At 40.5% G+C, this 13186-nt stretch overlaps 1 protein-coding gene across 1 annotated transcript in view; it reads right to left on the reverse strand.

Moving 5' to 3' along the window:
* The window catches only part of pcsk2 (proprotein convertase subtilisin/kexin type 2), an 82612-nt gene that overhangs the window by 16822 nt on the left and 52604 nt on the right, over positions 1-13186 (reverse strand). The window contains exons 9-11 of the mRNA XM_038960884.1: positions 7039-7254; positions 5250-5350; positions 3023-3250 (exon numbers count right to left, since the gene is read on the reverse strand). Coding sequence (XP_038816812.1) covers positions 3023-3250; positions 5250-5350; positions 7039-7254 — 545 coding nt within the window. The remainder of the gene's footprint in view (positions 1-3022; positions 3251-5249; positions 5351-7038; positions 7255-13186) is intronic.

Below are 13186 nucleotides of genomic sequence, written 5' to 3' on the forward strand. Positions count from 1 at the left end.
AGACGAACTTTGTTGCCGGTTGTCGTGGTAATACAATGAAAGTTTAGATGCGATCCCCATATAAGTTCAAAGATGAAAAAGCCTGGAAGGAGGAGAGATGACTAGAAACGATTCGGTTGGCCTTTTTATGTGTGGGTTAATTGTCGGAGTAGAGGTCATTGTGCAATTCAGGTAAAATAACAACTCAATGTTTATATCCCAGGACAAATTAGCTAGCAACAGCAAGCTAGCTAAATAGGACAAATTAACGTTAGCTAGCAAGTGCAAGCTAACTAGCTAAATTGCCATACATGTTTAATGCTTTTTGACCTGTCCCCAAATTAATGTCATTGGTTCAGAGTTTGTTTTGATATTTTAACCTGCGTGTCGTGATCACGTTTGGTGTGGGGGGGCAAAATACATTTATGCACGATAGCGCACGATGGCGAACGCGCAGAGCCGGTTTGGGTTCTGTGTGAGGTTCCCAGAGATACAATGTAGCGTAGTTTTGTTTAATAAAATCAATTTTTATACCGTAACACAATCCATGTTGTACAGAGCGTTTTGAATGAATTCTGACTCTTTCAACTTGCAACAAAACAATCTATGAACTCTAAATGGCTAAACTTTGTTTCACCCAGTCAAGTTTGGTTTCTGTGCAATCCTCAGACACTCTAGAAGGCAACCAAACTTTGATTCATCATTTTACATTACGTATTGGTTACACAACACGTCTATTAGCTCACGAAGGACAGCCATCATTACGCACCAATGAGACGGGTGGGGTTCACTTGATTGACAGTCTCTTGGTTCAATGACCACCTATAATTTTGAAACATAGCTAGCTAGATAGCCAATGAGCTGGGCTTTACATGAGTATGTGATGGCCCTTTGTAGGAGTAACGGCCATTGACTTATGGCTGCGCGCAATGCGATTCATTCAGTTTACATTGGGCAGCACTCGCTTTCTTCTACAAAGTTTTCTCAAAACTTAAAAAGTACAACATGGCTACTCAGAGTATAAACGCTGAATCGAACTTCAAGTATACACTTTTGGATGAGATTATTGTAGAAATTGACCGGGAGAGCGACATGAGGAGTCCTGTGCGCAAGAAAGATTGGAAGGAGAAGGTAACCTTACTTTTTTCGATCGGTAAGTAAAATACGTTTTTGCTTCTCGTGCTAATCCATTTTTTAAAAATGGTTTCATATTCATGTAAGATATTTGTATTTGATTTCTATATATGTTTATATAATATATAGACCTGAGGCATACAATATATTAGTATAGTCTATGCATCTTATTGCCTATTGATCCACATATTTCATTATAGTGATTGTGTTCCCCATACTCTATATAATATACATGTTTATAGATATGTGTTGTGTATTTGATGTATTGATGCAGTGCTCACCCCCCGCAAAAAAATAAATAAAGGTTAAATAAAATAAGTAACAGTAAACTTGTGTTCTAACAGATTTTTTCAATAGTGGTAGGGAGTAAGATGACTTGTGGGAGTCAACTTCCAACACCACATTCAAGTCCATCCCCCACTCATTCAAATGTAGGAACTGGCTTCTCCAGTCTGACCCCTCTGCTCTCTCTGGCTCCACACTCACCCCACCCGGCCATCTAGAGGTGTGAAGGTAAGTACCTTTTTTGTAGCGAAGCTAATGATCCATCATGTATTACATTTCTGGGAGTGTGTAAACTTAACTGTTTTATTACCATAGAATTTTTGTATGTTCTCTATAGTTATGTACTTGGGAATTTATCAGTTGACCAATTCGGCCACTTGGGTACATTTGGGCAAACTCATGAGGGACACCTGGGAGACTTGATACAAAATATTATGTAGAGCGCTCATTCTTGAATGTATCAGTCTGAAACTTTGCACACACACTGCCACCCTCTTGTGGACAACATCTAAAGTAGATTCCTAGGTCAATGTATGGCCTTTATTTTGCATTTCAAAGATGATGCAAAAAACAAACAAAAAACAAGTTTACCAGGTCTAATGTGCTATATACTCCTACATTAATTTCACATTTCCACAAACTTCAAAGTGTTTCCTTTCAAATAGTATCAAGAACATGCATATCCTTGCTTCAGCTCCTGAGCTACTGGCAGTTAGATTTCAGGCCTGCTGTGCAAAAGCAGCCTCCTCTACACTGGACTTAAAGGCTGTCATTACAGGAGCTTAGATACACACCTTATCTTCACACACACAACAGCGACTGACTCTGCCATGACTGGGCTCCTCTGAGACACACACACACACACACACACTCTGGTTGCCATTCTGCTGTGTTGCCATGGCCGTCCCAACTGTGGACCACAGATTAGGAAGGAAAATGAGAGGGGTGATATTCTATTGAAAGGTCAGCATAGGAAGACGTGGGCAGTCACACGCACACACACACACACACACACACACACACACACACACACACACACACACACACACACACACACACACACATACAAACACACACATAGAATCCACCTTCACACACACAGACAGCCATGATGTCCCTCCACGCCTGTTACTCGGTCTTATTGACAGGGTTGCTAGGGCAAGCTGTGCCAAGCGATGTGTTGGGGTCTAATTATAGTGTGTGTATGTGTGTGTGGGTGCTTGTGAGCCTCACGCAGGGAGACACTGGAGGACATAAGTCCAAAGCTCCGGAAACGGGCTGATGCAGAGGGTACAGTGAATGAGAAAGCGAGGGGGAGTGAGAGAGGGAGGTAGGGAGAGACCAAGGGCAGACACGCATTTGTAACAGGTAGGTATGGATCATATCACTGAGGCTATCACCCCACAGCACAGACCAGATAAACCCATTGTAATCAGCATCAAAGCACTTTGTAACACACAGGCCTATTCTACAGACAGATAGAGCTAACAATTTGGGTCTAACTGCAGACGAACCACACAGTCAGGTACTGAAGCAGACTTAGCTAAATACAAACAAACATATCAAAACAAACTAACATCTCAGTACTAATTCTAGTTAGTCTGAAGAGAACCCAGTCACTTACTGGACATCCTGCAATGATCCAGCCACGCAGTGAAAACGCTCAGGGACGGTCTTCCACTCCTTGGCCATCTTGACCATGCCGCCAGCGTCCAGCACACCGTAACCAAACAGGTGGTTGAACTCCAGGCCCACGCCGTTCCTCCGCCACTGGTGCACCTCGTCATGAAGCTGGTTCCTCTTTGAGGTCAGCACAGACAGGTGCTGCATGTCTCTCCATGTCAGGTTGGGGCTGTGGGGTGTGGAGGGGAGAGGGAGGGAGAGGAGAGTTATATGTGTGTACCAGGTGGACACAGGTGTCTGATCAGGCATTATGGTTATAATATACGCGTTCAACACTACAGTACTTCACAGACAGGGGCAGTAGATGATAACATGTTAATGAATCTATTCTATGCACCTTGAGTACCACCCATCCACAGCACAGCACAGTACAGGAAAGTATCAGATGGAGTGGAGCGGCAGGTAGCCTAGTGGTTAGCGTGCTGGACTATTTACCGAAAGGCTGCAAGATCGAATTCCCGAGCTGACAAGGTAAAAATCTGTCGTTCTGCCCCTTAACAAGGCGGATAACCCACTGTTCCTAGGCCGTCATTGAAAAAAATAATTTGTTCTTAATTGATTTGCCTAGTTAAATAAAGGTAAAATAAATCAAATCCAGCAAATCATGTGCTACATCTCCTTCTAGGTCACAAAGTAAGGGAAATGATCAACACATCCAATAGAAGAGACTGAATGGATTCTGGTGCATTTTGTCATAAAAGTGATGATTGGAATGAAGGTCTGATCTCTTGATACACTTTGATGATAACGCCTCAGATGTGTGCACATTAAAGGGTCTGCTTTGAGACGGCTGGCAGCACGTCTCTACTGCTTATCTCTACTGTGGAACAACAGTTTTATTCTGTGCTGACTCACTGAATCCTGACACCACACAGTCCAAGTGTGTTTGGCCAGTAAAAAGGGTCTCGGCACTCAATAACACACACCAGCTTTATACTTCTAGCCAGTGCTAGCATCCGCTGCCCCTGACACTAACATCATTATTGTGTGTTAAGCAAACAGCTTCTCTTTACACAGTCCTGGTCTGTGCCATTGGCTAATGGCATAGAGAACAAAAACACCAGCCCTTAATATGACAAAAAGGCTGTCTGAGTTAAAAGGATTGAAAACGATTGGGGACAGTGGGTGAAACCTGTCTAGAAACCCTTGCACTTGCATCTTGTACGTGAGATAGAATGTTCAGAATATACTACTTTTATATATTTTTTGGGTCTTCCGGGAGCAGCTGGAGCCTGGCCTAACTCTGGTCTGAGGCATGACTCCACTCTACATGCTCCCATAGTATCTAAAGTAACTATCAAGTCAAATCTATTATATTATTCAGATCAAATGTGCCATTTGACTTCATTAGCATATGTTTTACATTTTCGAGACCATAAGGACCAAATTAGGCTAAGTTTTCACATCGGCAGTGAATTCATGATGTATGAAATGAAAGACTTGTAAATGTTGCTGTTGCCACAGTGTAATCTTTGTTGAACATAATAAAACCCCAAAACAAAACGATGCATTATTAATTATGGATTTTATCATCGTCTAAATGGGCTGAGGTATTTGTCCGGTTCACTCGGCAACATCGTGACATACGCGTCCCGGCTGGCTATGCTGGGAGAACACTCCACCATCATCTTACATCACCAGCTAGCGCTGAGTCGCTCTGGTTCATGTATATGGGCCATTCGGTAATTTATAAAACATGAACGTGCACTTTGGGCCAAATCTACAATAGAAACCTTGTGTTTCAGCCATGTAACGAGGTATAAAGAACACACGCCGGGCCAAATATGATTTGTATCCCTGGCACGAACACAGAGACTTAGTAATAACTGGGCAAGACAACAAACAACTTTCCCTTTTATTCATGGGGTAGGTCTGTTGGCTTAATGGAAGCTTTGTTTAATAAATGATTCTGTGAAGAGGGAAGATATGAAGTGTTCTGGAGAGAAGGATAGAAACAAAGGGGGGAGAGTGGGAGAGAAAGACAGTGAAGGGAATAGGTCGTATGTAATGACACAGCCAAGGTTTCAGTCAGTGTGGAGCTGAAGTTATGAAACACATCTCGTCCATGTTAACAGAGTTAGAACAGCCATATTCTCCTCTGATTGTAAGACCTTCAGACACTGACCAGTAATGTGTGTGTGTGTGTGTGTGTGTGTGTGTGTACATACTTGGCCTCCAATGCCAAGGCAAACACTCCGGCTGCTTCAGGAGCTGCTGCTGATGTTCCAGAGTGGCGCAGGGTGCAGTTTCCATATAGGTCCGTGGTGGCCTGGTATAACACAACCATGGAAGACTGTAATCATATCAGTGGGATAACAACATCCAATGAGAGGAGTGGAGGGGAAAGTGGAGAAGAGAAGACTTCAAAAATGCAAATGATTCAGTAAACATGTGATTCATAATGTGTAATTTAATTACAGATAATCAGAGATTATATACAATTAGTCAGAGAGAGAGAGAAGCACACGAGGGAATTCCTGTCTCTCTCAACCGCCATTGGCTTCCTGGTGAAAGTCAAAATACCAAATACGGTTCTTATATTGGAGAGAGACATCTCTTGAAAATCAATACACTGAGAGGGGGATTTATTTGTCAGAATATTCTCTATGATTGAGTAGCCTTGACTGAACACATATTAATGAAATTGTATTTATATAGTGTTTTCTTAAAAAGTTGCCTACGAATTACAGAACAACAAAACAACAGAAGAACAAGCTACCGTGTGGCAAAGTGGCAAGAGAAAACTCAAAAGAGTGAGTGAAAGGGATTAGTATGACCAGAATGACTGTAGTATGACCATCAAAGTCAGATGGTCTTTTATCTCTAGATATCTCTCTCTCTATATATATATATATATATATATCATAGCATTTATCTAAGGCACAGATGATTCACACATTGTCTTGTGATAACTCTGCCCGTGACACAATTCCCCAGATAAATACTGAAATAACAACAAAGCAGACAGTTGTAGCCCATATGTCTCTGCTAATCATTGTCCCAATCCTCTACTCTGATGACAGATATGAAACAGTCACAGGGTTGTTGAGCAACTGGCTTGTCTTCTAGACCCACAGATCATTTCAGGGACAGAGTTTATTCTCGATATATCTTCTATGTATTCTAAAATGAACAATAACCTGAACAAATCCCAGACCACATACAATCTACAAATGGGGAACAATAGTAAAATGTACTGTGTCTAGTCTACATCTTCCTTATAGTAAAATCCTATTTTATACTTGTATGTCCTGTTTGACAGTAAGCAGAGATGAAAAGGGTTTAACAATCTCCCTCCTTCCAATCCTCTTTTCTATCTTCTTTTATTATCCATGAAAACTAGACCATGAGGAGACAATAATCAGGCACCACTAGATTGTGAGCTGTCTATCTCAGTGCCTGATACTTCGAGGACCCCAGATGTTCTTTGTTACACTGTGTTAGAAAGAGCGATGTATAACTGATCACACATCTGCCCCCTCAATCTCCACCTGATATTCAACACCCCCAGTGAAATCACAGGCTTATAACCTCCCCTGCCTCATCCCAGAGTTTTTCTTCTGCTGAATGGGCTGACATACATTGAAATAAGGAATAGATTGAGTGCCATGTTTCCATCTCTGGGGATTGTTCAAATGAAAGAATAGAACAATCCCTCAATCAATCACAGAGAAAGACTGCATACAACTAAGGACAGGTATTCAGTCTTCAGTGAATAGTTAATGTCTCGTAACGACACAGAACAATGGAAAGTTGTCTGAAAAGACCATATCATTATGCAACCTTGTCTTTGTAGGGTCGGATTCAAGGATAGAAATCGTATAAATCTGAGCACTCAGTGTACTCAATGTACTCAGACTGAGGATAACAATGAGATGAACTTGGTCAACCACACACACATGCTCTCTTTTTCTTTTTCTCTCTCTCTGTCTTTCACACTCTTTCTCACACACTCACCACGCCAGCTTCAGGGTTCCTCTTGCGCCCATTGCTGAAGGTGGATGCGAGGGTGGAGGAGCAGCTCTCGTCGTACAGAGCCGTACGACCATCGTTGATTGCTGAGTTGATGGAGATGGTCCACATGCTGGAGGCGTAACCGTCACAGTTACAGTCGTCATAGCTACCGCCGTCTCCAGATGCCCACACGTAGATACTGCCTTTCCCTCCTCGGCCCTACGAGACAACACATCAACTGACTTCAGGATGTGTGATAGTGGTAGAAACAGTGGTAGTGGTAGTGGAAGCAGTACATTAGCAGTAGTGCTGTAGTAGTAAAACTAGTTACATTATTTTACAATGTTCCAACAATTATCATACAAACTGCTAATAATGATGATTACAATCATGCTATCCTGAAAAAAGATATAAACGCAACATGCAACAATTTTGAACATTTTACTGAGTTACAATTCCTAGAAGGATATCAGTCAATAGAAATAAATAAATGAGTCCATAATCTATGGATTTCACATCGCTGGGCAGGGGTGCAGCCATGGGTGGGCCTGGGAGGACATAGGCCCACCCACTTGGGAGCCAGCACCAGCCAATCAGAATGAGTTTTTCTCAAAGGGCTTAATTACAGACAGAAATACTTCTCAGCCCCACGTGGCCTGTGGTTGTGAGGCCGGTTGGACGTACTGCCAAATTCTCTAAAACTGACATGGTAGAGAAATTAACATTAAATTATCTGTCAACAGCTCTGTTGGACATTCCTGCAGTCAGCATGACAATTGCACGCTCCCTCAAAACTGTGGCATTGGGTTGTGTGACAAAACTGCACATTTTAGAGTGACCTTTTATTGTCCCCAGCACAAGGTGCACCTGTGAAATGATCATGCTGTTTAATCAGCTTCTTAATATGCGACACCTGTCAGGTGGATGGATTATCTTGGCAAAGGAGAAATGCTCACTAACAGGGATGTAATACATTTGTGCACAACATTTGAGAGAAATAAGCTTTTTGTGCATATGGCAAACGTTTATATTTTTGTTCAGTATAATTAAACATTGCCTGACTATCCCTACACCTGCTACTATGACTATTACCACTGCTACTATTATCAAATAATACAGCAAAAAATTTGCAATTGCTTATTTGTTTATTTGGATCCCATTAGCTTTTAAACAAGCAGCAGCTACTCTTCCTGTTGTCCACAAAAATCACAATACATGACAAGTAACAAAACACTGATACACTGATAGACAAGAAAAGTCACACAAATTTTAAATAAAACAATATACAAACAATGAAACCAAAAAAAGTATACAAACAATACAACTAAATCATAGTGTGTGTGTTAGAGTGTGTTTGTGTGTGTGTGTGTCCCCTCACAGTCCCCTCCATTCCATGAGTTGTTTTTTAATCCGTTTTTTAAAGGTTATTTTGCTGTTTGCTTGAGTAATTGGAGATGGAAGGGGGTTCCATGCGATCATGGCTCTGCATAAAAATGTCAGTTGCTGTGAATTCATTTTGGACTTGGGGACTGTGACAAGACCCCTGGTGGCATGTCTTGTCATGTGCTGTATGTATGGGACTCTGGGCTGAATGTTATTTGATTATGCAGACAATCTGGAATTTTCATCACAGTATTATTTCTCATAAAAACTAAAAGAGAAGTTAATCTCTTGTCAACCCTCAACCAGAAAAGACTGACATGCATGTTGTTGATGTTAGTTCTGTATGTGCTGTGTGAATGAACATTTTATGTTTGTGCTTTCTAATAACCAATTCGACTGGGTTCATGCAAGTGACTGATTGATCGTGCATGGGAGGAATCCTCACTATCAGTACAAGTAATTTGGCAGTACGTCCAGAACATTGCTTTGAGAACGGAACGGGATATCTCAGTTTTAAGGTCTCAGCTTTGAGAGAAGAAGCCTCGTTAGGTATTGGTCGGTCACATGCATGATCCAAAAGTTAATGTTGAATGAATAATGAATAATGTAAATCATGCAAATATAACTTGTCTGTGTAAGCAGTTTATAAGAGAACTAATGGGACTGCCCCGGCGGAGCTCCCCACCAACGTGTAATATGGTGCATTAAGTTGGTTGGAACCTCTCCAGCTTGCTGTCAATAAAGAATGATTCATTTAATATTGACTTCAGGTGTCCCTGGTGGTCATTTCCACGACAGCAGTTAAGGGCAAGGTGTGCTGCTCTGTTTTGAGACAGTTGCAGCTTTGCTAGGTCTTTCTTTGCTGTACTTGACCATATTACCGGACAGTAATTCATTGTTTTTTTTTTCTTGCTTTGGTACTATTTTCACAAGTATGTGGTAAAATTTCACAACTCTTAGTACAAAACTCAAAACAGATCATCAAAGAGTCTGTTTTTTTCTAAACGTTAAGCACCTTTTCCATTGACTAAGTACAACACACAACATCATACAGTAACTTTTTCAGCAAACCTAATCAGAGTTTCATCTAGAAATAACTTTCATATAAAATAATTGCCTTCCACAATGCAACGCTCACAACACTTTTCATATGATTCTCTTCTCATTTGTTTAAATACATTTGACTGTCACTTAATCCAACTGTGCTTAATGGTTGGTTAATCACTTAACTGTTTGGTAAACCTATAGATTTTAAACTGGTGTGTCTACTATAAATGGAAATTGAGAACTACAGAAATAAAATGTGTGTTTGTAAAGTATAAACATCTAAATGACATGTATGATAGATGATTACCATACATAATGACTACTTGTTATTGCTAATTGATTTAACATTGTGCTAAGCACAATGGGTCATCATATAAAAGGGTGTGTGTGAACACTTGCAATGTCTTTCAACATGGAGCAGGATAGACAGCAAGAGGGAGGAAGAAATCAAAGAGATCGTGGACAAGAGGCCCGTCAGAGAGGTGGGCATGGGACCCATCAAACAGGTGGGCATGGGACCCATCAAACAGGTGGGCATGGGACCCATCAAAGAGGTCAACGAGGTGGGCATGGGCCCCATCAAAGAGTTGGGCATTGGACCCGTCAAAGAGGTGGACATCAGAGAGAGGGAGGCAGATGGCAGGGAACTGTTGTATCTAATGAAGTCCGGGCCATCGTCATTGACCATGTGGTTAACAAAAGCCTTACCACGTCAGAGGCTGCCAGATGAGTGCACCCCAATCTGAAAAGATTAACTGTAAATTCCATCATGAGAACATTTATCCAAGAAAACCGGAAAGTCTGCAGGATATGCACTATGCTTGACCATTACATTTACAGTAAATTACATATTGTAATGCATGTAAATTCCCAAAACATGTTACAGTATTCTTACAGTATGATCTATTGACAGTTTTACCCTCAGAATTGACAGAAGACCCCATGGTGGTGGCTGTGAGCTGACCAACCAGCAGGGGTGAGCAGTGGTGGAAATGGTAGGGGCCAGGAATGACATACAGCTGTCCAAAATAAAGCAGGCTACCTTTGCCAATGTGGCCTCCCTCAACCTACCAACAATTGCCCACCTTTTGAAGAGTCACCAGGTATCTATGAAACACATTTACCTGGTGCCTTTTGAGAGAAATAACGACCAGGTGAAACAACTGCGGGCCAAGTATGTTTAGGTAGATCATCACCGATCCTCCACCAAATTTCACAGTGGGTGCGAGACCTAGAGAGGCCTACAAGCCACAGTGTCTCGCACCCACTGTGAAATTTGGTGGAGGATCGGGGATGATCTGGGAGTGCTTCAGCAAGGCTGGAATGGGGGCAGATTTGTCTTTGTGAAGGACGAATGAATCAAGCCAAGGTTAAGTACAAGGTTGTCCTGGAAGAAAACTTGCTTCCTTCTGCTCTGACAATGTTCCCCAACTCTGATGAGTGGTTTTTTCCAGCAGGACAATGCTTCATGCAACACAGCCAGGGCAATCAAGGTGTGGATGGAGGACCACTAGATCAAGACCCTGTCATGGCCAACCCAATCTCCAGACCTGAACCCCATTGAAAACCTCTGGAATGTGATCAAGAGGAAGATGGATGGTCACAAGCCATCAAACAAAGCCGAGCTGCTTGATTTTTTGCACCAGGAGTGGTATAAAGTCACCCAACATCAATGTGAAAGACTGGTGGAGAGCATGCCAAGACGCATGAAAGTTGTGATTGAAAATCAGGGTTATTCCCCCAAATATTGATTTCTGAACTCTTCCTAAGTTAAAACATTAGTATGGTGTTGTTTTAAAATGAATATGAACTTATTTGATACAAATAAATGGTGCTAAACGTTTATTTTCATTCATTTAATTTCTTACATTTGATTACAGACAGCACACCTATGTTGCAATTCTATCTGAAAAATATATATAAAAATTGTCATGAATGATTGTAGAGGATGTCTTCACTGACCACACCTTTGATTACCCATTGTATAGATATTATGGAAATGATAGATTTTCTGTCAATTTTGTTGGGTAATGTAAGTGTATTGCCTAATGTGAAAATGGTCAAATGTACAGTACTGTAGGATATTACTTTCAACACTTCTAAGGGCAATTTGAAATGTGTACCTTGCATTGTTTGCTATTTGATTAACTGAAAACTAAATTGAAAATATATCATTGTTGCATTTAGATGATTAAGACAATTTTCTCATTACATTTCACAATAAATGCATATTTTGAATCAATGGTTGTGTAGTGAGAGATGTTTACAATCCAAATGAATGCACAATGACAGGTTTTGAATGAAAGACTGGCTGCGTTACAAGTATGACCAGTTTGAACTTTTGTACAAAGAGTTGTGAAAATATATCACATACTTGTGAAAATAGTACCAAAGCGATTTACAAAAAAACTAAGATGGGACAAGACCAGAGCCTGAACAACTATTTTTTTGATTTTTGTGTAAAAAAATTGGAATATCTTTTTATGACAGTATCGCTCCTCATCGTCACAACAACTTTGTCAATATCACTTGCCCATGATAATTGACCATCCAATGTTATACCTAGGAGTTTAGCTTCCTCAACTTGCTCAATGGTCACACACTTTATGTACAACTCCAGTTGAGCTTTAGATCTCAAGAGAATGTTTTGAACCAAATACAATGCTTTTAGTTTGAAATATATTTAAGACCAGTTTATTATTAATCACCCATTCTGACACTGACAGTATCTCCTTATTTTGAATTTCAGTGAGCTCACTGGCTTTGGGTGCTGACATGTAGAGTGTGGAATCATCCGCACACATAGTCATTCTAGCTTTGTGTAAGTCATTTGTAAAAATAGAGAAGAGTAATGGCCCAAGGAAAATGCCCTGAGGGACACCGCACTGTACATATGTGATGTTAGAGAAAGTTCCATTGAAAAATATTCTCTGGGTCCTATTGGATAAATAACTTTCCAACCATGTGATGGCAGGTGATGTAAAGCCATACCAAGTGAGTTTTTTAATAACAATTTATGATCAATAATATCAAAGGCTGCACTGAAATCTAACAGTACAGCTCCAACTATCATCTTATTTTGCATTTATTTTAAGCAATCATCAGTCATCTAAGTCAGTGCAGTACAAGTTGAGTGACCTTCTCTGTATGCATGCTGAACGTCAGTAGTTAACTTGTTCTGTGAAAATTGCTTTGTATTTGGCCAAACACAATCCTCTTCAGTTTACTAAGAACTGACAGCAAACTGATTGGGTGGCTTTTAGAACCAGCAAAGGGTGCTTTCCTATTTTTAGGCAGTGGATTTACTTTAGCTTCCTTACACGCCTGTGGACACACACACTCCTTTAGGCTTCAGTTAAATAAATAGCAAATAGGGGTGGCAAGACAGTCTGCTACAATTCTAAATAGTTTCCTATCAAGGTTGTATATACCTGGTGGCTTATCATTATTGATGGATAACAATAGTTTTTCCACCTCTTCCATTCTAACTTGACCATATTCAAAACAGTAATCCTTCTCTTTCATTAGTAAATATTTTATACAAAAATATGATTGTTAAATGATCAATGTTGTCATCTCACTTTTCTACTTTATTAGTGAAATAATGATTGAAATTATTGGCAACATAAATAACCCATCAACTTCAACGAATGATAGAGATGAACTGGGTTTTCTGCAGCTGATATAATTTAAAGTAATCTAAAGTATTTTTCCATTGTGT

The sequence above is a fragment of the Salvelinus namaycush genome, chromosome 22 (genome assembly GCF_016432855.1).
Source record: "Salvelinus namaycush isolate Seneca chromosome 22, SaNama_1.0, whole genome shotgun sequence".
NCBI classification, from domain to species: domain Eukaryota; kingdom Metazoa; phylum Chordata; class Actinopteri; order Salmoniformes; family Salmonidae; genus Salvelinus; species Salvelinus namaycush.